The 23441-nt window shown below is 66.4% G+C and overlaps 1 protein-coding gene across 2 annotated transcripts; it reads right to left on the bottom strand.

Moving 5' to 3' along the window:
• Positions 1-215: 215 nt before the first annotated feature.
• Positions 216-21598, bottom strand: TNK2 (tyrosine kinase non receptor 2). 2 transcript variants are annotated; one of them, XM_084267233.1, is made up of 17 exons: positions 21279-21598; positions 18555-18697; positions 11322-11499; positions 11106-11176; positions 9733-9945; positions 9496-9648; positions 9055-9332; positions 8852-8978; positions 8616-8762; positions 8129-8223; positions 5040-5234; positions 3629-3720; positions 3057-3101; positions 1357-2672; positions 820-915; positions 610-737; positions 216-494 (listed from the first exon to the last, which is right to left on the bottom strand). In XM_084267233.1, exons 3-17 carry the CDS (start codon positions 11482-11484, stop codon positions 488-490), a joined length of 3126 nt encoding a protein of 1041 aa, XP_084123359.1. In that variant the 5' UTR covers positions 11485-11499; positions 18555-18697; positions 21279-21598; the 3' UTR covers positions 216-487. The 2 variants fall into 2 exon arrangements, with proteins under 2 accessions (XP_084123359.1, XP_084123360.1); XM_084267234.1 differs by lacking the exon at positions 3057-3101.
• Between the last annotated feature and the right edge of the window lie 1843 nt (positions 21599-23441).

Genomic DNA, 23441 nt, shown 5'->3' with positions numbered 1-23441 from the left:
AGAGCCTGCTGGGCACCACAGCACACGTGTACCCCACTCCAGGCACCCTGCACCTGGGCTCCTTCCCTGCAGTCCTGGGGGTCTGGAATCTGTCTGCTGGCAGGGCTGAGCCTGGAGATGTGGCCTGTCCTTGTGCCTTGGTGGGGACGAACCCAGGAGATGGCCACAGGCACCCTCCTCCTCTCCACAGAACATGTTTGGTTTATGTATATATATATATATATATAATATATATATTAAAATTACATTTCTCTTTACAAAAACAATTCAACAAGGGGACAGGGGACAGAGCCCATTGCTGAAGCTGGGGCACAGGCACCCGGGCAAGTCTGGGGCGCTGGGCAGGCTCCCTTTCGAGGTGTCCCCATTCCCCAAGCAGGGGCTCAGTCCAGAGTCCAGCAGCAGGTTGGAGCAGGCACCAGCGGGGGGGTGGCCCCACAGCGAGATGCCTGCTCTGGATCCAACACAGCTCGTCCCATCCCCGCTGTCACCGCCTGTAAGGAGAGGAGAGGACACAAGCTCAGGAGGGGTGATGTTACCAGCTGGCCAAGAGCAGTGTGGCATGAAGAAACTTCCCCCTCCCCCAACAAAACCTGCCCGTGCCCCTACTTCTGGCGGGTGGTGCTGTAGGGATCCAGGAGGTGGGAGCTGGCCTGGGCCAGGTTCCAGTCGAACATCTCCAGCACTCTGTGGCACTCGACACGGGACTTCAGCCCCAGGCAGAAGAGCTGTTCCACCTGCAAGGGGACAGGTGAGGAGGGTGATGGGGTGCCACTGCTCTTGTGGGAGCAGGGCTGGAGGGACAGGGGCGTGTGGTACCTTCAAGTACTGGATGGCCCGTTGGACGCTCCAGCCGTGGTTCTGCAGGGCCGCGTGGCACTCCTCCGTGGTGACGCCGTGCACCATGTCCTGCACCTGGGGGGAGCCCATGGTCAGCACTCGCCACCACCCCAGGCAGCAACGAGCCCATGGCTGGAGCGAGGGGACTCTGGGGCTGACCCCCACCCCAGCTCAGCCCAGAGCTGGGACCCTTCTCAGTATGTCCAGCACCTTCTGGGCTTAGGCACAGACACCATGGACCCAGCCTAGAGAGCCCAAGGGGACCACAGGGACAACCACTTTCCTCCCCCTCCATGGAGCCGTGGGCAGGGCTAATTTGGGTTAAAAGGGCTCGCAATCCCCATTTTGGAGCTGCAATGACACCTGCCCCACAGAGTATTTGGAGACCCCCTCGGAGCCATCCCTGGAGGGCTGAACATGGGGAAATTGAGGCACAGGGTGGGGACAGTGCATGCCCAAGCGAGCCCATGGCCACTGCATCCCTCCTTTCCCACAGATGCCAGAGATGCCACTTACCAGTCGGATCTTGTCAGCAGGGCGGTAGCCGTCCGGGCCATCGTAGACAATCTTCTGGAGGCTGCAGGAGGTTTTCACCAGGCACTTGGGCCCAGGGTTGCTGTTGTTGGAGGAGAAGTTGGCCTTACAGTCTGGCGGTGGCTGCTGCACCATGGGGCGGACGGTGGCTGTGGTAACCAGGCGGGATGCCGGCACCTCCTCGGGGCTTTTGGCCTCCTTGAAAAACTTCTCATACTTATCCAGGTAGGCAGGGCGTTCAGGCAGCAGGTAGTAGTGGGTGCTGCTGACCTTCTGCCCATCCTTCACGATGGGCAGGATGCAGGGGCCCTTGGAGCAGTCCTTCCCCTGTGCCTGGATGACCTTTGGCGTGGCATACTTGGGATCGAGGGCGAAGCTCTGGGTGGTGGGCATGGGCTTCCCTGGTGAGGTGGAGAGGCAGGAGCAAAGGGCAGCACGCTGCTGGGGGGAACCCACCTGCAGTGCCATGGGGCTGGGTGTCCGGGAGGTGGGCTGCGACAGTGGGTCCCGAGGGGGAATCTGGGGTGGCCGGTCTTCCTCACCCCCTGAAGCTGGGGAAAGCTCCCCTGACCAGCGCCCAGGCTCATTGCGGCGCAGGGGCCGGGGTGGGATGGGGACACGAGGGGGGATTTGGGGCTTGTCATCGGTGGGAGTGGCTGGTCCCAGGGGAACATTGAGCCTCTTCATGCACTCCTGCTGCAGCTCCTCAAAGAGCTCAGTGGTCTGCGTCAGGCTGGGCTGCTTGGTCTCCTTTGGGGGCAGGAAAAGGTTGTCCTCCAGCACCGGTCCCCGCTCACCCTCATCCACAAAGCCATAGTTGGTCTTGCCCCGCCGGCTTGGGGGGCTGGTGATGGAGCAGACCTCAAAGTCATCCTCGTCCTGTGCCACGTCATCATAGGCGGGTGGTGGAGGCAAGGGGCGGGCATCCCAGTCCACCACTGGTGTGGGGTGGAGAGGCCGGGGTAGAGCCCGTGTGGGGCTCTGTGGTGGGGTCTTGTCCAGCAAGGAGAAGGCCTCCATGGCCAGCTTGGCCAACGACGGGGCTGTCAGCTCCCCCACTGGTGAGGGGCTACCTTGGGGCACCTCCTCCCCAAAGTCGATGAGAGTCACCTCGCTGCCCACTGGCCCCTCACTTGCCAGACGTCCAGGTTGACGCTCGCCCACCTTGGTGCCCGGTACCCGTGCCGACGGCTTGACTGGTCGCAGACCCTTCCCTGTGCCTGGCTTCTTCAGGCAGAGTTTCCGGAGACCTCCTGGCAAGCCTTCCTCCTCCTCACTGACTGGGTCGTAGCAGGGCTCTAGGAAGGGATAGAGAGGGATGGTGAGGGTCCCAGCACCAATCCCTGGGGTGCAAGGGGGGGTACCTGCATCCCCAACCCCCCAAATGGTCATATAGCCTCAGCCAACATTGGTCCCCCCTTAAGTACAGTGATACACACCCAGGCAGGGTGCTGGGGGGCTACCTGGTAGGGTACGCTTGCCCTTCCCCACCCCAGACAGCCCCCCAGCACCCTGTCCCCCACCCCAGGTTGGCCATCCTGCTCTACATCCATATCCCCACTGCAGATGCCATCAGCCATAGGTGCACAGCAGTACCCGGGGGTAAGAAGGGCGAACGGAGCTGAGACAGAAAAAGAAGGGCATAGAGGAGGGAGAACAGCACCCGAAAAAGCTCGACTTACTGGTGAGCAGGACGGTAGGCTGAGGCGGGCGCGGAGGCGGCTGCCCTGCGGGAGAAGAGAGAGCCCGAGAGGAGGAGAGGCGCGGGGTGAGCGCGTGGAGCAAGCGGCAGCCGGGGCGCTCGTTAGTGGGGCGCATGCTTCATCGCGTCCCCCATCACCAGCGGGGCGCAGGGAGGATGCTGGTGGGAAGCTCCCCCCCGAGGGAAAGCTGCAGGTTTAGGGGGGTTGCGGCACACGCACAGCGTCTGAGCTCCCTCCCTGCGGCAGCTCCCCTGAGATCTCCTGTACTGGGGAGCCCAGTCGCAGGAGGCTGGGACAGGATGAGGGACCCGGACGAAGGGCAGCAGGGCAGAGTCCAGCTGGGCAGAGCCACTGGCCGCCCACGCTGCTGGCAGTGGCACAAGGCCAGGTGACAACGTGCCCTGTCACCCCAGCTCCCCCTGGGGCTGCGAAAAGCAAGGGGCAGCAGAGAGATGGAAAGGAGGGGGGCCGGCCCACCACCCTGGCGGCAGGGCACGGGGACGGGGGCTTTGTGCAGCTGACAGACAGGGGGAAGGGGAAAAGCTGCTCACTTTTAGCCCTGCCTGGAAGCTGGGTGGGTCTGGCAGCACTCGGGTCCACACCTAAAATGTCAGGAGGGTCCATGGGATTTCCCAGGTACAGCCTGTGAGGAGAGAGGAGAGCATCTGGGGGTCAGTGGGGGCCACGTGTGACCCTTCGCTCCCACACTTTGTCCCTCAGGTCCTCCCGCAGCCCCTCCACCACACAGCAAGTGTACCCCTGCGAGCATTTGGGGCACCACACTCCAGCAACTTCTGGCGCTGAAGCAGACCCCGGTGCCGTCCTGGTGTCACCCATCCCTCTCCAGCTCCACGTGCTTGATGCACTGTACCCCAGGGATCGCAAGCAGGGTGCCGTGCCCAGGGTACTTGTGTGGGGTGCGGTGCCTGGGACGGTGCTGCGGTGCGATGCTGCGCCGAGGGCACGGCACCCCAGTACGCCACACCAGTGGGGTGCCGGGAGGCCCGGGCGAGCCATCGCAAGCCAGACACGGTGAGGCAGGGAGCCGGCGGGAGCCGGTGCAGCCCGAAGGCCTGGGCGTGTGCTGAGCTTGGTGCGTTCTCGGCGGCCCGGGCGGCACGTACCCAGCGCCTGTGCCCACGCAGCGGGGCACAGGGAGGCCTGCCAGGGCACGAGCCGGGTCCGCGTGCGTGGTGCCTCGGTTCAGCCCTCCAAGGGCTCCCAGCACAGCCCGCGGCATGGGGTGCCATGGGGGGGGCAGGCTGGGACTGAGGGCACTGGCAGAGCTGTCCCAGGGCTGGGATGCCGAACAGCAGTGGGGATCACAGTCCCAGGGGATGCACCAAGCAGGAGCTTTCCAGGCTCTGAAACACTCTCCTCCCCCCGCCCTCCCACGTTCCCCCCCCATGTGCTGGCAGAGACCCCTGTGTCCCCCGCCGCAGACCACCTGAAGTCTCTCCTGATGGAGCTGGAGGGGTGAGAAAGCATTTTGGTGGATTTTTTTTCCATGTTTTGCTTTTTACAAAGGTTCATGCTGTTAAATGCTTGAGAGCCAGGTTGTATCCCTGCCACAGCCTCCCCCCATGCAAGCACTGAAAGGTGAGGGTTTAGCAGCCAAAAAAGCATTGAGGTAAAGTGGCCACTTCCAGGGTGCTGCTTACTAATGTCCCCCACACCCTGGGACAGCCAAGAGAGACTGCCAGGAGGTGCTCCTCCCAGGACAGCCTTCCACAAGCACAGCAACCCCCTGCACCCCTGATCCTGTTAGTGAGAAGAGGTGAGGGAGTTAGTCCAGCCATGGGGACCCTACCCGGAGCCACCATCCCCAGCACAGCGGGGGTTAGGAAGAGATGCTTTGGAGCGGGGAGGGCAGCCAAGCCACGAGCTTGCTCCCATGCCTGGCAGGTAGCAGGGAAGGCAGAGAGCAGGCAAGGGATGCAGAGAAGACAGAAAGTTTCTTACTCATCAATTTTATCAGGAAACCCCCAGCAGTGCTGTGGGTTGGTGTCTCCATGGCCTGTGTGGATGAAGCTGTTTTTAAGCGGCTGGCTGATGTCATGGGCCGACAGCCCCGCCACCGAGGTCACCGTGTTTCGGGGGAACTGGCCCACTTTTAGGGTCCGCTTATTCTGACCCCGCCACCAGTAATTCTCGGCCCTAAGGAATAAAAAGGACCTTGTTACCAATGAGGGGATGGAGGGGGGGGGGACACACGCCTGCCCCCATGACATGGGGGGAGGCAAGGTTGACTCGCCCAAGGCCACACGGGCAGGTGGTGGCACAACTGGGAAGGTAACCTGGGTACCCAGGACCCCAACCCTACGCTGGCAGTAAGCTCTGCCTCCCTCCCCACACAGCCCCTGCACCTAGCAGTGCTGAAGGTACGGCTGGTGGGGAACAAACCTCCCTGCTTGCACCCAAAAAGATATGTCCCTTCCTCTCAGCTTCCCCAATGCATGCAGGAGCCTTGGGGTGATGCCTGCCCCAGGCTGTTCATCACTGGTCCCCCTGTGCCCCATGCAGCCAGGGACAGCACAAGAGGTGAGCGTGGTGTCTGCTCACAAACCCTCAAACATCCCAGCACCACAGGGTAAACTGGGGGGGCCACGCTGGGGGAGAGATGGCTGTGGGGGTCTGCCTTGCTCCCTTCCTGTGTTATCAGTGAGCCCCACACAGGCTGGCATGGGCAAGGGGGCACAGGCAGGCAGGACTTGAGCTGCAACAGTGCCACGTGAATAGGGAGGGCACGGTGCCTGTCCCCAGGAGAGCCCAGCGTGGGACAGAGCAGCTGCCCAGCTCGGGGGGTGTGCAGGGATAGGGACACATAGGATGTAGGGAAGAGGACCCCGAGCAGTGCCCCCCCCCCAGCCTGTCCCAAATCAATGTGGGGGTGTGGGGACACCCCGAGCCTAACCTCCCGCCGCCGCTCCCGCCACATCCCCCTCCTCCCGGTCTGCCAGGGCCCCCCGCAGCCGGCGGGCTGGGCGTGCGCCGGGCAGGGGGCGGCGAGCAGAGCGCGGTGCCAGCCCGGCGAGGTTGGCACGGGCCCCACGGTTTCCTGGAGTCACCTGTGAGTCACCCCCGGCCACCAGCTCAGCCCTTTTCCTGTTTACCTTCCCCGCTCGCCGCCAGCCAGCCGCCTTACTCAGCGCCAGGACCCCTCGGCGTGGCTGCGGCAGAGCCCAGCCGGCACCGGGCAACCTCCCTCACCCGCGGCGGGCCGGGGGAAGACGGCTCCCCGCCCCGGGAGGTCCCGTCCTCTCGCTTTCCCCGACAACCGCCGCATCCCGCCGGATCGGGATGCTGTGGCCGGTCCGGTCCCTCCGCTCCCCCGCCCCCGCCTCCCAGCCCCGTCTCACCGGATCCGAGCCCGGACCCTCGGCACAAACTCGCTTCCCCCCCGAAAGCCCCCTCCCCCGGCCGGCTGGGTCCCCGGGGGGCTTTCAGGTAGGTCCTTGCCCCTGCCCACACACACGTACGCACGCCCGGAGCCCGCCGAAGGACAGGCAGGGGCTTGAAAAGGGGTGGGGGGTGTTTACGATGCCCCGGGCGGCCTCGGCGGGGCCGGATGCGGCCCCCGGGAGGAGCGCCCCCCCGCCGCCAGCTCTGCCCTCCCCGTCAGGGTACCCCCCAGCAAGGCGTGGGGCGGGGGGGGGGCAGCCGCCCTGGGGGAAACTGAGGCACGGGGAAGGGATTCCCCTTCGGTCCCTCGGGAGCGCCGGCAGCCGCTGGGGCTCCTGCCACCCCCTGCCTGAGACCCTCCCACCCCCCCGCTTGCCCAGACCCAACGACCCCAAAAACGTGCCCACCGGGGGCCACCGCGGACCAGCGTCCCTCGGGGAAACTGAGGCAGGGGAAGCTGCGCCCCGGCTCCACCGTGCTTCCCGGCCCTCCCCGACCTATCGGCACTCCTTAGAGCCCTCCACGTCCCCTCCCGTCCCGCTCCCGCCACCCTCCTGCTCCGTCCGTGTCCTCCCCTCCCGCAACGTTTCACCTGGGGCCGGCGGCGGAGCGGGGGAACGAGACCCCCAGCCTGCCCGGGATGCGGCGGCGGGGACGATGAAGGCGCACTGGTGCGGCCGCACCGCCCTCCGCCGCTCCTTCCCTCCCTCCTTCCCTCCCTCCGCCGACGCCGCTTCCCTTCCCTTCCCCTCCCCTCCCTTCCCCTCCCCTCCCTGCAATTAAACCGCCAGACCCTGGGCAAGAGTCATCCCTGGCGGCGGCGGCCGGGAGAAAGCCGGTCCCTGCAGACACACAAATCCGGCCTGATTCACCTCCGGGCCGTGACTAACCGCGGGGAGCCGGCCCCGGGAGGGGGAGAGGGAGAGGGAAGGACAGAGCCTTCCTCCTCATCCCCCTGGAGCTGCGGTGGGAGCAGCCTCCCGTGTGCCAGCTGGGGCAAAGGGACACTGAGCCCCTTTGGAGCGCCGCTGCTGTCCCCACGCTGCAGGGGGAACAGGCACGTCCTGGGATGGAGATGCAGGGACCGCAGGTACCCCCGGCTTGCTGGTCCCTAGGGCAGGGGAGGGGGGTGACCGTGCCCCGGGGTGGCCGGCAGGGGCCAAGGAGTGAAGCACAGGGAGGGACAGGTCACGCCGCCGTGGTACCAAGCCCACGGTGCCTCTCCCAGCCCGGTGACATGTCCCCCGCCGCTATCAGCGGGGAGCGGCCTTGGGGTGCGCGATTTCCCGGGGCAAGGCCCGGCAAACCCACGGGCACAGTGGGGTGAGTCAGCGGGGGTGGACGGCGCAGGCAGCACAGGCAGCACAGGCAGGGCCACACTGCCCACAGGCACAGCCGTGTCCCCCCCAGCTCTGCACTCCCCCGGGGAACCACATGGCTCCCAGGGGAGTGGGGGCCACTCTGCCTGCCTGTGGGGTACGCAGCCAGGTGTGCCGGGGATGGGGGGGAGAGGGTCAGAGTCCACATTCCCATCCCTGCTTCCCACAGCTCTGCCAGTGCCCGTGGCCCCTCTGATCTCAGGATCCCGCCCCCCGCCCCCAGGGTGACAGCCCCGAAGCTGGTAGCTGGTGCCCCCCTCTGTGTAATACCTGCCCTCGATGACTGTGATGATGTCGTTCATCTGGATGTGCAGCTTGTCAGGCTCCTCGAAGTCCTGCAACGCCCTCATGTCAGTGGGCTGGGCCTGGGAGGAGAGAGGGGTGAGGAGAGGGGATGCAGCCCCCCCCATCATGTCCTGCTCCCCTAGCTTTGGGGCTGATGAGCCCCAAAAACAGCAGGAGGCAACACCACCCCTCCCAGCCACCAATGTTCCTGGGGTAGGCATGGGCACCAGCACCACCTGAATGCTCCACAGGGGCAAGGTGGCACTCAGGTGTCCTCCAGCTGTGACCATGTCACCACCCACCACCTCCCAACCTGGCCCAAGCCCTCCGATGTCACCTCCCATCTCAATCGCCTCCCACCTCAACAATACACTTAACTAACAATACACTTAACTCTGCCCACAGTGAGGCAGAACTGTTATGATGGGGGCACCAGGGACCCCCATGTCCCCCTCCCCACCCGCTTGCCCACCTCCACCAAGAAGTCCCTCAGGGCCACAAAGGTGGGTCGGTCCTCAGGCTTGTGCGCCCAGCACTGCAGCATGACATTGTAGACATCCTGGGGACAGTCCTCAGGCCGTGGCAGCCGCTCACCCTCCTTGTCTATCTTGTGCAGGATCTGTGGGGTAGGCAGTGCCGTCAGAGGATTCCAGGCCCCCCGGTGCTGCTGGGGCAAGGTGGGGGTGAAGGTCCCTGCTGTGCACCCACCTGGCTGCCATTGAGGCCGATCCAGGGCTCCTGCCCATAGGTGAACATCTCCCAGAGGGTCACCCCGAACATCCAGGTGTCGCTGGCATGGGAGAATGTACGTGTCTTCAGGCTCTCAGGAGCACACCTGTGTGGGGATGGACGTGAGCATCAGGAGGTCATGGGTGTTGCACCCCCAGGGCCCCCCTCTAACCAGTGCTCACCAGGCAAAGGGGACCTTGCGATGTTCCTGCATCACGTAGTGGTCATCATTTTTGGGTAGGGCTCGCATCAGCCCAAAGTCCCCAATCTTGACCAGCTCATTGGAGGCCAGCAGGATGTTGCGGGCAGCCAGGTCACGATGGATGAAGCGCTTTGACTCCAGGTAGGCCATGCCCTTGGCCACCTGGATGGCGTACTGGCAGAGGGTGGAGATGAGGAAATGGCCCTGGTTCTTCCGCAGGCGGTCCAGGAGGGAACCCAGCGGGGCCAGCTCTGTCACCTGGGAATGGAAGAGCAGATCAGCCAGGTCAGAGACACCCTAATTGTGCTGGTTTTCAGCCTTCTTGTGTCCCACTGGGCATGCCAAAGCCGGCTTCGCTTGCCCCATCATGTGGGACATCCATGGGGCAGCATCAGGGGCAGCCCCGTCCCCCCACACTCACCATCTTCATGGGGTGGGAGAGCACCACTCCGTAGAGGCGGATGAGGTTCCTGTGGTCCAGGGAGTGCATGGCGTTCACCTCCCGGATGAAGTCGTCCAGTGCCTCCGGCTGGCTCAGCACGTCCGTCTTGAGGCACTTCACCGCCACGTTCAGCTACAGCCAAAGTGGGGGTGAGCCCCGAAGTGTCTTTACCCCCAGGGTGGCCCCATGCCCAGCTCCTCCCCATGACCCCCTCACCGTCTTGCCCGCCGGTGTGCACCACTCGCCGCGACGCACGACGCCAAAGGAGCCATCGCCCAACTTCTCGAAGAGCGAGAGGTCCCGCTCCCGCACGAGGCAGGTGAGGGAGTGCTGGCCCCCAGCTTCGGGGGGTGGCGGTGTGGGGGGCTTACGGAAGGTGCTCTGGGGCTGGGGTGGCAGCTCGGACTCGGGGCGCTTCCCGCTGAACACCTGCGGGACATAGAGGCAAGTGAGACATGGGCACAGAGGGACCCCAGGTCCTTTGGTCCCCAAGTGAGCAGAGTAGGGAGGGCCCCCCTGCCTTGGCTGTCCCCTCTGGAACCGGGCTGTGGGAGTAGGCTTTGCTCCTCCAGCTGCCCGCACGCTGAGCTGCAGCTTGTGTGGAGAGAAGGGGCTGTGCCCCTCACAGCAGCCCCACAGCAGCTCCCTGGCAGCTCCAGCAAACCAGGCCAGTGGCCGGGTGGCTCTGAGCCAGGCTGTGGCCACAGGATGTGCCTGGGCACAAAGCCAAGAGAAACCTCCAGCTTGGGCCGAGTGTGGTGACACATCCCTGCAGCGACGTGGGTCTTGCAGTATGCGCTGCCACCACCGCCAGCCCAGAGGCGACGTGGATGGGCTGTCCCTGCCTCTCCCACAGCCCAGACCGATGATGTGCCCCACAGGATGGGGTCCATCCCAGGCTTGGCAGCCAGGACTCTTGCGGGGTGTGCATATGGCTGGGGTGGGAGGTGGAATTTCTGTGCCCAGTGTGAGGGAGCAGCCTTCTATTAAAAGCCTGTCCTGTTCCCATCCAGATGAGTCACGCAGGGGAGAGGCCAGTGCCCAGCTGGCAAATGCCTTGCTCTTTTGGGGGTGCAAGGTGTTGGGGGTGCTGGGGTTGCATCAGCTTTGGATGGGATGGCATCAGGGGCATATGTGAGCATCCCAAGGTCCCCTGCTCTGGTGCACCCCCAGTGTAAGGCTGTGCCCCCTCACCATGAGGCAGAGGGGTGGGCAGGGAGCTGGGCAGTGCTGCTGCCTACAGAGCTGGCTGGGGAGAGATGCACAGGCTCTGTGGCTGGCTAGATGCAAATTAGATTCCTGGCAAAAATGCAAATAACGTGAGGGGAATGAAATGCCCAAGTGCTGGGGTGGCAGGGCCATCCTTCACCAGGAAGTGACCCAGGAGCCGGCGTGGGACTGGGGCGCACGCTGGCAGGGTCATGTCTCAGGCAGGACATGCATGGCAGGGCTTCTGCCCCTCTGCCTGCCAGTCTCTAGAGAGCTGTGGCATAGGGAGAGTCAAGCACCAGGGCACAGCATGGGGAGAGGTCCAGCTCCTCCTGCCTGCCTCAGTTTCCCTGCCACACCTGCCCCTCTCCCATCCCTACCTTGCTCATCCAGGATTTCCGCTTGCACATGGCTTTCCTTCGCTTCACCGCCTCCCACAGCCGCCGCTGGCCTGCAGGACACAGGAACCCTCAGTGACACAGCACAGGCTGGGTGTCCCCTCCAGCCCCACGGACCGCGTGTTCCTCTGTGCTTCCGGAATGGTGCTGCACAGCTAGCCAGGGGTACAGGGGGAGGTTTGGGGGGAACACACGTACCGGGGCGCCCCATGCCAATCTTCTCCAGATCCTCATTTTTGACGTACTCGAAGTGGGAGAGGCGGGTGACGTTGAGCTCGTCCCGGATGCGCAGAAAGTACTGCTGCAGCTGCAGCTCGGTGAGCAGCTCCAGCAGCCAGTCCGTGCCCTCCTCTGCCTGCATGCTACAGCTCAGCCTCTGCTGGGACACCGCGCTGGGTTAGGGGGTACCGTGCCCCATCCCTCCCAGCAGAGTCACATGGAGCAGCTGGGGGTGCTGCCTGGGTAGGGTGTGAGGGATGCTACCAGGGTTCATCTCCTGAGCCCATTTCCAGCTTTGCAAGAGGGTTGGGAGAGGCAGGATGCCCCCCTTCCTTCCCAGGGACCCCTGCTCTGCTCCATCATGCCCACAGAAACATCAGCCCATCCCCTCCTTCTCCAGCACAGGCTGTCCCCAAGCAGCAGTGCCAGGGACACAGGAGGTGGCAGAGCCTCTGGGCATCGGATAGATGTGCCCAGCAGTGGCCCCCAGCCAAGGGGCACCCCATGCTTGGCACCGTGCCTGCCAGGCTCCCCTTTCCCGCGGAGGTACCGACTGGAGAAGGGTCAACTGTCCCCAGCAGGGACAGCCACCTTGGCACTGCCTCTCAGCGCTCCCACCCCCCAACCCCACATCCTAAGGCATCCCCATGCAGATGGCTGGGCTGGGGCATAGATCCATGTCGTGTCTCCTCTGCTACGGGCAGCCACAGGGTAGGGGCAGACAGAGACATTAGGGTTCCAGGGGGGCTCACAGTGCCCTGGGGCTGCAAGGCACCCCAACGCTGCCGGCGCCACCCCGCCGGGATGACGGGAAGGGAGGTGATGGGACCAGGTCTCACCCAGACTTCCCCATGATCCACCCCAGACGCATCCACTCCCCATCCCTGCCTGCTCTCCCTGCTCTCCCCTGAACTTTCATCGCCACCTTTCCGGGTAGGCACAGGGCTCTGCCAGCCGCGGCTGCCAGCCGGAGGGGAAGCAGGGGGGGCACCCCCGTCTTTCCCATCCTGTCCCGTCCGCACAGCGGGGCAGCCCCCTCCGTCCTCTTCTCCCTCTCGGGAGACGACGTGGCCCCGGCACCTTCACCCTCGGCCGGGTCCCCGCAGTTACAGCCCTCAGACCCGGGCTAAAAATACGGCGGGCGCGGCGAGCAGCTGGGCGCGGGGGCACCGGGGGCACGCGGGGCGAAAGCAGCCGCCGGCCTTGGGAGCGCGCCCGCGGTTGACCGGGGACGGCCGGTCCCGTCCCGTCCCGTCCCGCAGCAGCGGGGACGCGGCCGAGACGCGGGGAGCGCGGCGGGGGATCTGCCCGGGACGGGGTCGGCACTTACTCGGTAGAGGCGGAAGCGGGTGAGGAAGGGGAAGGATCGGCGCAAAGCCTGGAAGCGTCGCATCCTGCCTGGCTGCCCGCCGCCGGCCCCTGGCACCGCCGGTGTCCCTTCCCCGGCGCCGGCGTCCCGCGGCAGAGCCGGCTCAGCGCAGCCGGGGCACCCGCAGCTCCGTCATCTGGACTAAGGAGATGCCCCCCGGGCTCGGCTGCCCCATATATCTCCCCCACCGGGGCGGGCGGGGGGCGGCTCGGGGCGTCCGTCGGCCGGACGCGGGTGGTGGCTCTCCCCCTCCTTCCGTCCGGCTCTCGATCCTCCCGGCCCGTCCCTCCCCTTCCCCAACGCAACGGGGCCGGGACGGGGAGGTCGTGGGGCGGCAGTAGGGAGAGCTGGGGATCACCCCCTCCCCGGCTGGAGCCGCTTTCTGGGGACCCCCGGCCAGCAGCGGGGTCCCGTCCCGGCCGGCTGCCCGCGCAGCGCTCCCCGGGAGGGGTTATTTTCGGCCGGGGCTGGGACGTGCGCCCAGGGGGCCGGGCTCCCATCAATGTGCCGCTTTCTCCCTTGTTCGGCGGGCGCCGGCAGCTGGGAGCCCGGACCCCCGCTCCCATTTCCATGGAAACTCGCTCCGGCCTTGGGAAACGCTCCCGGGCCTCAGTTTCCCTGCAGGAAGCGAGGAGGGAGGGAGAAGAGACATCCGGCCCTTCGCTCCTCAACCGAAGCTACAGACACGGTGCCAGGGCGATGGGCACTGCGGGGGGAGCGCCTGGCTTTGGCAAGCGTACCCGCTGCCCAGCTGCCAGCCCCTGCGGGATCTGCCGCGGGGTGCCAGCAGCACCCGGAGGGGGCTCGCTCCCCTTCTCCAGGGGGGCTGGCACCCAACCCCAGCGCTGCTGCCTGCCCAGGGCTCCCCGGGGAGAACAGCTGGCCGTGCCGGCAGCTGCGGCGTGAGAGAGGAAAGACCCAAGGCAACCTCTTGCTGCAGCCCCCGCCTGCCCGTCCGTGTCCGTCGTCCCCCCCCCGCCCCCAACCACATCTCTCGCTGTGCCGGGGACCCGCCGGGAGGGGGTTAAGCACATATCATCCCCCGCCCCCCGCCTCCCCCAGCCGCGGAGGAGCCTCCGCTGTGGCTTCCACTGCCGGGATCCCGGCTGGCACCCGGCAGCACAGGCGCCCGGCACAAGCAGCCCATTGAGCGGGGACACCCGGGCACGGTGCCCTCGGCACCAACCTCTGCCACGCGCCAGCTCCCCCCTCCCCGGCCCCGGGGACGCCAGGGGGTTCCCTGCCCTGACAGGGTGCATCGCCCCCATCAGCTGGGGATGGCACCTACTGCCACTGGCACCTACCGAGACTGGCACCCATTGGGGTCAGTGTGTTGCCTCCTGTGCGCCAAACCAGCGGTGAGGTTACGCAGTTCGAACCTGCACTGGGAGCACTGGTGTCCAAATGGGAGCAGAGGGACCCAACCTCACACACCATATCAGGGAAAGCTCAGTGCCTCAGTTTCCCTCTCTGTGAGAGATCCACAGGTACGAGGGTAACAACACAACTTGGGCTCCGAGACGGGTGAGCAGAGTCCTGCCAGCAAAGAGCAAACCCCTGTCCAGGGAAGGGGGGAGCAGGTACCAGACACCTGTCCAGCCCCCATGACATGGCAAGGGGCAAAGACCCCTGCCAGAGGTGCCACTCAGCCTGTGCCCTACACCAGCCACACTGTACACACCCACCCCTGCAGCCCTTGGGATGCACCTACGTGCACCCGGGCTCATGCACGGGCAGCGACGACTCTCATGTGCACCCTGGGACCACACAGGCGCAAGCCCCGGCACCCCGCATGCCTCCTGCCTCCTGCACAACCGCAGCCACCCCCTCACACGCGCGTCACCTCCGTGCAAACCCCCCAGCAACCGCCCTGCCTGGCCGCACGTGCGCAAACACACCGGCGCTGCACAGCCGGCGGCAGCAGCCGGCTCCCCCGCCTCCGCCTGACGCACACCTGGAGCTGCCTGCACCCCTTGTGCGCCCATGGGTGCCCACCCCCTCTGTGGAATCCTCCTCACCTCCACCTGTCAGTGGGGCACGGGTGACATCCATTCACACCTGGCATCATGCAGGGCCACGTACCCAAGCTGGCATGGGGTGTTCAACATCACAAACCGCCCCCCCCTCCCAATTTCCCTTACTCATGATGACACCCCAACAACTCCCCTACACTCCAGGGCAGCTACACTCTCCGCATCACCCCCGGTAATACCCCCATGCACAGCCTGACACCCTTCAAGCTACAACACCCCTTTCCCCCCCCCCGTGACACCCCTAAATGCAGATGGCAGCCTGCAAGGCCACACTGCAGCACTGCAGCAGGCACTGTGCTCCCCCTGAGCTGTGCCAGGCCTGTCAGAGACATGCTGCATGCCATTCCCCCGTGCCTCAGTTTCCCCAGTAAGGAGGAACAGGCAGCCCCAATGCCATGGGTAGGCATGGGAGCACAGCCATGCAGGGCATGCCATTGCCACGCCACCGCGGATGCTGCCGGGTACCATGAGTGTGGGAAGACGCCATGCAGGGACTCCCCCCTGCCACACACCAGCTGCCAACCCGCACCCCACAGAAGGACACTGCACGTCTCGGGGGACACCCAGCCGGGTCAGGTGCCCCCGCCGCTTCCCCGCCCTCCCCCCGCCGCCGGCTCCCCCCACACTGACCCGCCGGCACGGCATGCCCGGGGCGACGTCCTGCTGGGGGGACGGAGCGGGGCGCCTGCTGCCCGGCCGCAGGGCCCGCTGCCCGGTGCTGTCCGAGAAGCTGTGGGGCAGGGGGCCGAGCATCTCCTCCTCCTCCTCGGCGCTGCTCAGGCGCTGGTAGTCGCATCTCTCGCCCATGGCTGGGGCGGCGGTGGCGGCTGCAGCGCGGTGGCGAGCGGGGGGCTCTGCGGAGACGCCCGCGCCTGCCTGGGGGCGGCGAGGGCTGGAGCCAGGCTCGGGATCACATGGCAGAAAGTTGCTGCAGTTCCGGAAAACAGCGAGAGGGTGAAGGTGACCGCGACGGTGATGGAGGGGAGGGGGGGGAGGATGGATGGAGAGGAGACGGGGAAAGAGAAGGTGGGGGCAGCCCCTCGGGCGCCTATTCCTCACCCTGATCCCAGCCTGGCACCACCGTCTTCCTCCCGGCTCGGCAGCCCACCTGCTGTTCCCCCTCTGGCACCCGAGCGGAGAGGCGGTGGCATCACTGCCTGCGCTGCGCTCACGGCCCCCTTCTCCCCCCCACCCTGGAACGGTGCAGCCTGTCAGCAGGGATGCGGAGCAGGCAGCCGGGTGGAGGAGGAGGGGAGAGCATCACACAGCAGCCAGGGCTCTGTAGCAAGCAGGGTGGGTGAGGAGGTATCAAACCCCCCTCCTGAGCACCTGCGGAGGAGTGAGGGTGGGTGGGGGCTCTGGGGCTGGCAGCATCCCCAGCATCCTTCCCACTCCCCGGCGCCAACGGAGGGGGATGGGATGCGCTGGGAAGATGGCTGCTCCGCAGCGACCCGGCAGCGTTGGCGCAAGCACGGCAGGGCCGGGAGAGCAGCCAGGCCCGGCGGGCCTTGCCGGGATGGGGGCCGGGTGGGCACGCCAGGAGAACTCCTCTCAGGATCAATTCTCTCCCCACACCCCCTCACAGGGAGCTGGGGGGTCTCCTAGACCTCTGCCAAGTGCTGCATCGGGCACGGCTCCCAGCAGGGGCAGGTGGCACTGGGAAGCCACCCCCGAGGAAGGGGGACCCCCTACCTGCACATCAGGACTGGTCTGTACCCCAACACTGCCGAGCCGCAGTCCCTCTCTGAGCCCATAGGGCCAGAGCTGCAAGTCTGCAAGGGGGCTGAAGGCCCCCCCGCCCCAGCTACCTGGGACCCATGTCCTTTGGAGCATGGCAGAGCCCCAGGGACCAATCTGCTCCTCATGACAATGCCATGGGGCACGACACCCCATCCTGACCCCCCCTACGCACCCCCACAACCCCCATTCTCCTCCCCCACACCTGCCCCCCCTACGCATCCCCCAAGACTCCAGTGTAGCCAGGGGAGTGACACCAGGGTGTCACCGTGACAGGGCAGGGGGCACCAGCTCATCCTGCACTCCCCCAGAGAAACACCCCTCCAAAGCTCTGGCAGACCGGAGGGGTGGGGGCTGGGCGGGGGTAGCCCCTCAGCGGCTCCTCCTGCCATACCACAGAGGTGAGCTCAGCTTTGGAGCCAAGGCGGGACGGGTCCATGGCGTGGGAGCAGCAGGCCGTCACCGTGCTGGCACGCCGCGGGCCGGTGACTGATGCACGTGCTATGCCACTTCCCCTCAGGCCCCAGCCGCCCCACACTGCCCCGAAACCCTCGCCAGCCTGCCCAGCAAGAGCGATGCCGTGGGGTCCCAGAGAAGAGAAGGGTCCCTGTCCCCACAGCCCCCAGGCACCCCCTCCACGTGACAGGTCCTCCTGGCCTGCCCAGGCTCAGATGAAACAGAAGTGACAAGGTGCCCTGAAAGGGGATGGGTAGTACTGTGCCATGTGCCCCCCCCACCCGACCCACCTGCCTGCAACTCCAAACCCCGGGGTGGGGGGTTGTCTCCCACCAAAAAACATCCACCATTCAGGGTGTGCTGTCCCCTGATACGGTGACAATCACACTGACCACAGGGCGTACCTCCCCCCCACTGTGAGCGATACCGGACCTCCCAAGCCCCCTGGGACACCACGCTTGGCCCCACATCCCCTCCAGCATTCCTGAGTACCGGCTCCGCAGCATCCCCTGTGCCCACCCTCCAGAAGAGGAAGCGACGGGTCCCTAAAACAAGCACTCGGGGGGGGGGAGATAGGGTCCCCCACTCACCTCCAACACATCACCCCGCTGGCTGCCGGAGCCCGCCTGCCACCTTCCTGCGGCCGTGTCACCTGGAAGTGATCTCACCGGCCGTGGCGGGGCCGGCCTGGCAGTGTCCCGGCTCGCTCAGCCCCGGCGGGGCCCCGGGGGCGGCCCCAAATTGCGGTGACACACTCCCCGGCCCGGCCGCCGCACCGCAGGCATGCGGGCACGCACATACATACCCACGCGTGTAAACGCGCCCCACTCCCACCAGAGGCGGGGCTGCCGGCCGCGTCCTGCCCGCCCCCGGGATGCTGCTGCTGCTGCTGCCACCCGGCTCCCCGGGGACCGTCCCCAGCACCTCGCCCGTTCACTCCACCCCACGTTTCCCCCGTGGGACCCCGTACCGGTGGGTGTTTTGCTTCCCTCGGTGCTGGGACCTGGTGCTGCTTGCTCGGCCGGCTCGGGCAAACAGGAGCGCTCGGGGGGCCGGCGCGGAGGGTTGGTGATCCCCGCGGTGGGGGCGGACGGGGAGGCCGGGGCGCCAGGTTCCCCTTCGCTGCCGCCTCGGGGCTCCCGGAGCCCGGCCCCATGGCGTGACCCTGCCCGCCGGCACCGAGCGTCTCCCACCTACTCGGAGCCCCTGCCCGCAGCAGCGGCTGCCTGGCGAGGAGAGGCGCAGCTGGGTGGGGGAACTCCCCCCCCCCCCCCCCCCCCGCCCCCGCCAGAGCCCGGCGCAACCCCAATCCCCTCCCTAAGCCTCTTTCCTCCACCAAATCCCCTCCACGCAGGTCGCGCCGGGGCAAGCCGAGCCCGTCCTACGGCTCCCGGCGCCGGCTGCACCCCGGCCCCCAGCTCTCCCACCAAGGCCGGGACACGGCGCGGTGTTTTGGGGGACAAGCAGGCAAAGCAGCACCCCCCCCTCCCCCGGCACCCTGCCCGCGGGCTCTGCCTAGGAGCGGGGAGACAGCAGCGGGGGCTACCGCGGTGGGGACCCGCCGCCTGGCCCCGGTGCAAGGCTGGTCTGTGCCCGCCGGCCCCGCGCTCCTCTCACCTGAGCGGTGCCGGTGCTGCGGGGGTCCCTCGGCAGTGCCAGCCCCAGGGTCGTAGCGAGCCGGGCGGTGTGCGAGGGGCCGCGGTGTCACAGCTCAGCCATGGGGCCGGCAAGGCTGCGGTGACACCGGCCACGGGGTCCCCCTGGGGCAAAGCGGGAGGTAGAGATCAGGATTGCCTCCTGCCCCCCAGCTCGGCATCCCCTGTCTGCCAACCCCGGGCCCTCCAGACCCCCTCGGGAGCATCCAGGGCCACCCCCCTACCCTGCATTGGCAGCTGAAAGAGCTTTTGTGGAGCCGCATCCCCATTACAGGGCATGGGTGGGCTTTAACCCCTGGCCCTGCTGAGGGAGGATGGGAACTGGCATAAGCTCCAGATTCAACTGACCCCTCTCTCCTGGAGGTGCTGCCATACCCATCCCCACCCTGCTGCAGGACAAGCCCTGGGGATCGGCTACAGCTGGCATGAAATGAGTAGGCCAGGTCTCTGGACAGATGGGCCCCAAGCAACGTCCACACTATGGCATCTCCCCTCCATACTGGGTGCCAGAAGCAGGGGAGGTGGGATCCCCCCAGAGCTGGGTATGTGAGGAGTCTAAACCTTCACCCCTTTCCTAGCACACCGGCCATTCAGCATCTGCTGGTCATTAGTGCCAACTGACAACAGTCCAATTAGCCAGGCTGCAGCATGGGCAGTGCCCCCCCTCCCATGGCTGCTCAGCAGAGGGCTGGAGCGAGACTTTCTCCTTCAAGCCTTCCTGTCCCCGTGGGGACTGTGTGGGGCAGAGCCCTGCCTTGCCCCTCAAGCCCCATATGAGTTGGTAATGGCCCCTGGAGTGCTTTGCCCCAGATGGCTGCTGCCCCTCATAGCCATGACTGGGCTCAAACTCCTGGTGGTCCAGGGGCAGAATGGGGCCTTGAGATTTTTTAAACCCTGGATGTGTTTAAAAAAAATGGGTAGATGAGGTACTCAAGGATATGATTTAGCATAGGACAGGAACGGTTGGACTTGATAATCTTAAAGGTCTTTTCCAACCTTGTGATTCTGTGATTCCTCTCTCAAGGGGAAACTGAGGCACAGGACAAGGTCTGCTCTGTTGGGTGGCTGGAACAGGGCTCGGCTACAAGCCTGCAGCAATTCCCAGGCCTGTGGAGGCTGTTCTCCCTCCCCCTCTCCCCCCATGCTGAGCCACAGTGGGCACAGCAGGCTTGCACCTGCCAGAGGACAAGGGAGGCATCACCAGCCCCCCCCCAGCCATACCCACAATACCCTGCTGGCAGGGCTGGCCCACACCCTGCACTAACAAATACCAAATACCGGGCTAACGAGGCCCAGGTAGCTCCAGGGGTTGGTAACAGGTTGCACAGCCTGCACAGCCCCCACCCCACACCCCCAGGCCTCGGCACAGCAGGATGGCGGTGCAGGGGCTGCTTCGGGCCCTACACCCTGTGGGTAGCAGCAAGTGTGGGCCAGCAGCAGGACCAGGGCTGCAGCTGGGGGTCAGGCTGTAGCACCCAGGGTCCCTGGTGGGCCTTGTCCCTAAAGAGGGGCTTGGCAGTACAGACCTGCTCAGACATTTCAGGCAGGTCCTGTTTCAAGGGAAGTTTCACAGAGCCCAGCACTGAAAAACTTTGGATGAATTTGCCCTGAGCCAGCTCAGAAAGGGCTGAGTAAAGAAAGGGGAGACCACCAGAGCCCATGAGGGGGACCAACCCTGTGGGGTGGCAAGCCAACGCCAGAGCCCAGTGACACCAGAGCAGCCCCAAGAATGCTGCGCCAAGGTGGCCCCAGGGAGGCAAGTGCGTGGGGAAGCACCAGCGCCAGGCTCTGCCCTGGCCTGCCCTGCCCAGACGGCCCAGCACGGCCTCCAGCCCCTGGCTGGCAGCAGCTCTGTGAGCAGAGATGATGCCCTTGCCCTGGCTCCTCCAGCAGCCTGTACTCCCCATCCCAGCTAGCACCTGCAGAGCAAGTGAGGGGCTCAGCTGTGGCAGGAGAAGCAGGGTCCTCCTGGCAAGGTAGGATCCTCGCCTGGGCTGTCAGCACCACCTTACCAGGTTTAAGTTAAGGTTTATTAAAGAAACACAACAACCCAAACCAACAGAGCCCAGAAATACCCAAAGGGTCCCGAGCATTTAAAGAGAAACCCGCTGCAACGTGGCCACACAGCTGAGGTGCCTGCTGAGCCGGTGGGAAGAGGTGCCCCACACCTCACCGCTGCTCTGGGTTCCGGCTGCAGCACGACACCCTGAGGCGCAGGGCTGCTGGCTCTGGAGGACAAGGATCCTCTGTTCATCCGGAGCTCCCCCGGGCCCAGGGAAGAGGAAGAGCAGAGCAAAGCCGCCTTTTCTCCAAGACAAAAAAAAATAACAACCAAAAAAAACCAACCAAAAACCTTCCCCAGGCTTCCGCTGTGGTTTGGGGGGGGGGGCTCAGGGGCACCGGGCACCCACTTGCACCATGCCTCGCTGCCTGCTCTGCCCTAGCAAGCAGGAGCAGGGGGTCGGGCACGATGCCAGCTGGGGCTAGTGCCCCCTCGGCGCCTGGTCACAACAGCAGCACCAGCAGCCCGCAGTGCTGCAGGGCACGGTGCCAGCAGCGCCCGCTGAGGCGCAGCGGGCACACACTGACACCGGCCCGGGCAGCGCCGCAGTGCCGAACCTCCCCAAACCCACCCTTGCCCCTTCGCATTGTCCCCCCAGCACGGGGCTCACACCTCGCTCCTCACCTGTGCGCTCACCACCGCATCCTGCACTGGGTCTGCAGCGTCACCGCGGGGAAGGGACGGGCACGGCGGCGCTCCGGACAGCGGGCATGCCAGGCAGGAGGCACCCGCCCGCCCGCCGGGGCGGGGTGCGCCGGTCGACGCCGGTGGTGGCTGGGTCGCGGGCGGGATGCCCCGAGGGGCGGCGGGCACCAGGTGCCGGGTCCGGCCTCACACCCGGGCGGCCCTCCTGCGGCTCTGGGGGTGCGCCGGGGTCCTGGCGGCGGGGGTGCCACCCCGGTGCTCCTGCTCCCCCGGGAAGAGCTCGCCCTCCTCCTGCACCCCGCCCCGGGCCTCCCCCTCCTCCTGCCGGCCCCGCCGCACCCACCAGCGGGCGCGGGCCGGGGGACTCACCTCCCGCCGCCCCCCGCCCCGCTCCTGTTGCGCCCGCCGGTTCAGGCCCTGCTCCTGCCCGGCTTTGGGGCCGTGCTCCTGCACCCCCCGCACCGCGCCCCGCGCCCGCCGAGGCGGCTGCGCCCCGGGGCTGCCCCCCGCTCCCTCCGCCGCCTCTTCGTCCGCGCCCCGCGCACGCCGCCGCGCCCGGGCCACCCCCCGCTCCCGGGGCCGCCGCGGCTCCGCGCCCGGCTTGGGGCTGCCGATAGCGGTGACCGGCCCGGGCCGCTCGCCCCACTCCTGCAGGCCCGTCCGCTCCCCCAGCGGCACCCAGTGCCACCGGCCCAGTGCCCCGCCGCCGCCGCCGCCACGCTCCCCGCTTCCGGCGGCCACCAGCTCCTGGCCGCGGGGCAGCGCCCCCAGCCCCGCCTCCTGCACCCCCCGGGAGAAGCCCCCTTCCTCCTGCACCCCCGGGGCCACCCCGCCGCCCTCCGGCACCCCCGGGCTCAGCCCCCCGCCCTCCGGCACCCCCGGGGCCCCGCTCGCCCCCTGCCCCCGGATGATGCACGCGGTCCCGGCCCCCGCCCCGGCCTCGCACGCTGGGGGAGCCCCCCCCTCGGGGCCGCCCCCCGCCGCGGCCCGCCGGAGCCGCGCTGCTGGAGCCCCGGCTCCTCTGCCCGCCCCCCCCTACCCCGCCGCCACCTCCTGCCGCCGGCGCGAGCTCCCGGGGCGGCGCGCGTCCGCCCGGCCCCCGGCCCCGCTCTTAAAGGCGCCGCGTCGCCGCTTTACGTAACGGCGGGGGGTACGGCGGGGGGGTGGGGACGGACGGACCGAGAGGAGACCGACGGACAGGCGGATGGGTGAGGAGCGGGCTGCGGGGATGGACGGAGGGGCAGACTCACCGCGGAGCGGCGCCAGGACGGGACGCAGGGCACGGGCTGCCCCGCGCTGCCAAGCGCAGGCACAATTCTTGCTCCCAGGGGTGCGTGTGAGGGGCTGTACCCCCTTTTCCTCGCAGGCCCGGCGGGGCTGGCTGTGCCTGGCCGCAGCAGAGCTCGGCGCAGTCCCGATTCTGCCTCTCCGTGTGCCTGCACAGCCACTGCAGGCAGAGGAGCCCTGCCAGGTTTGGGCAGGGAGGTGCGGGAAACAACGTGTTTCCAACAAGTAAATCATCCCTCTTCGGAGAGGAGGGACCAAAGCTATGCCGGGACAGCCCATAAGGAGAGGGGAGCTCCTGGAGAAGCTGCCTCCCACCCCAAATAGCAGCAGATACAGCCTTCGTAAAGCTGGAGGTGAGATGGGCACCAAGGGCAGGGGAAGACAGGCGAGAACAGCAGAGCTTATTTAAAATGCAAAGCCCCAGACCAGTGCAGTCTCACCTCAGCAGCCTGCTGGGGATGCAGCTCCTGCTCTGCCAAAGCTCTTCGGGGCTCTAAAGATTAACTAAATACCCACCTGCACCTTGACCACAGGGAGCAGGGCCAAAGCAGGGGCCAGCTCTGGCATCATGGGACAAAGATATGGGCACCCACAGCCCTACCCAGTCCCCTTTTTGCCAGCAGTGACCTGTAAAAACACAACTGGTGGAAAATCAGACATGTCATTCTTCTCCAATTCTCCACCCCAAGACCACAGGCTCCTTAGGGTCAACAGGGTAGTCAAGAGAGCCAGGAGGCAGGACGTGGCTACGAAGGGAAGGTGTGGGGGCAGGAGTCTTGCATACGTTGCTCCTCCATCTCAGTGCCAGGCCTCTTGGGGCTGAGCAGGACAGTGCAGGTCAGACTTGGTACTGCA

Source organism: Gallinula chloropus, assembly GCF_964237585.1.
Source record: "Gallinula chloropus genome assembly, chromosome: 8".
NCBI classification, from domain to species: Eukaryota; Metazoa; Chordata; class Aves; order Gruiformes; family Rallidae; genus Gallinula; species Gallinula chloropus.
This window is presented reverse-complemented; position numbering and strand designations above follow the sequence as displayed.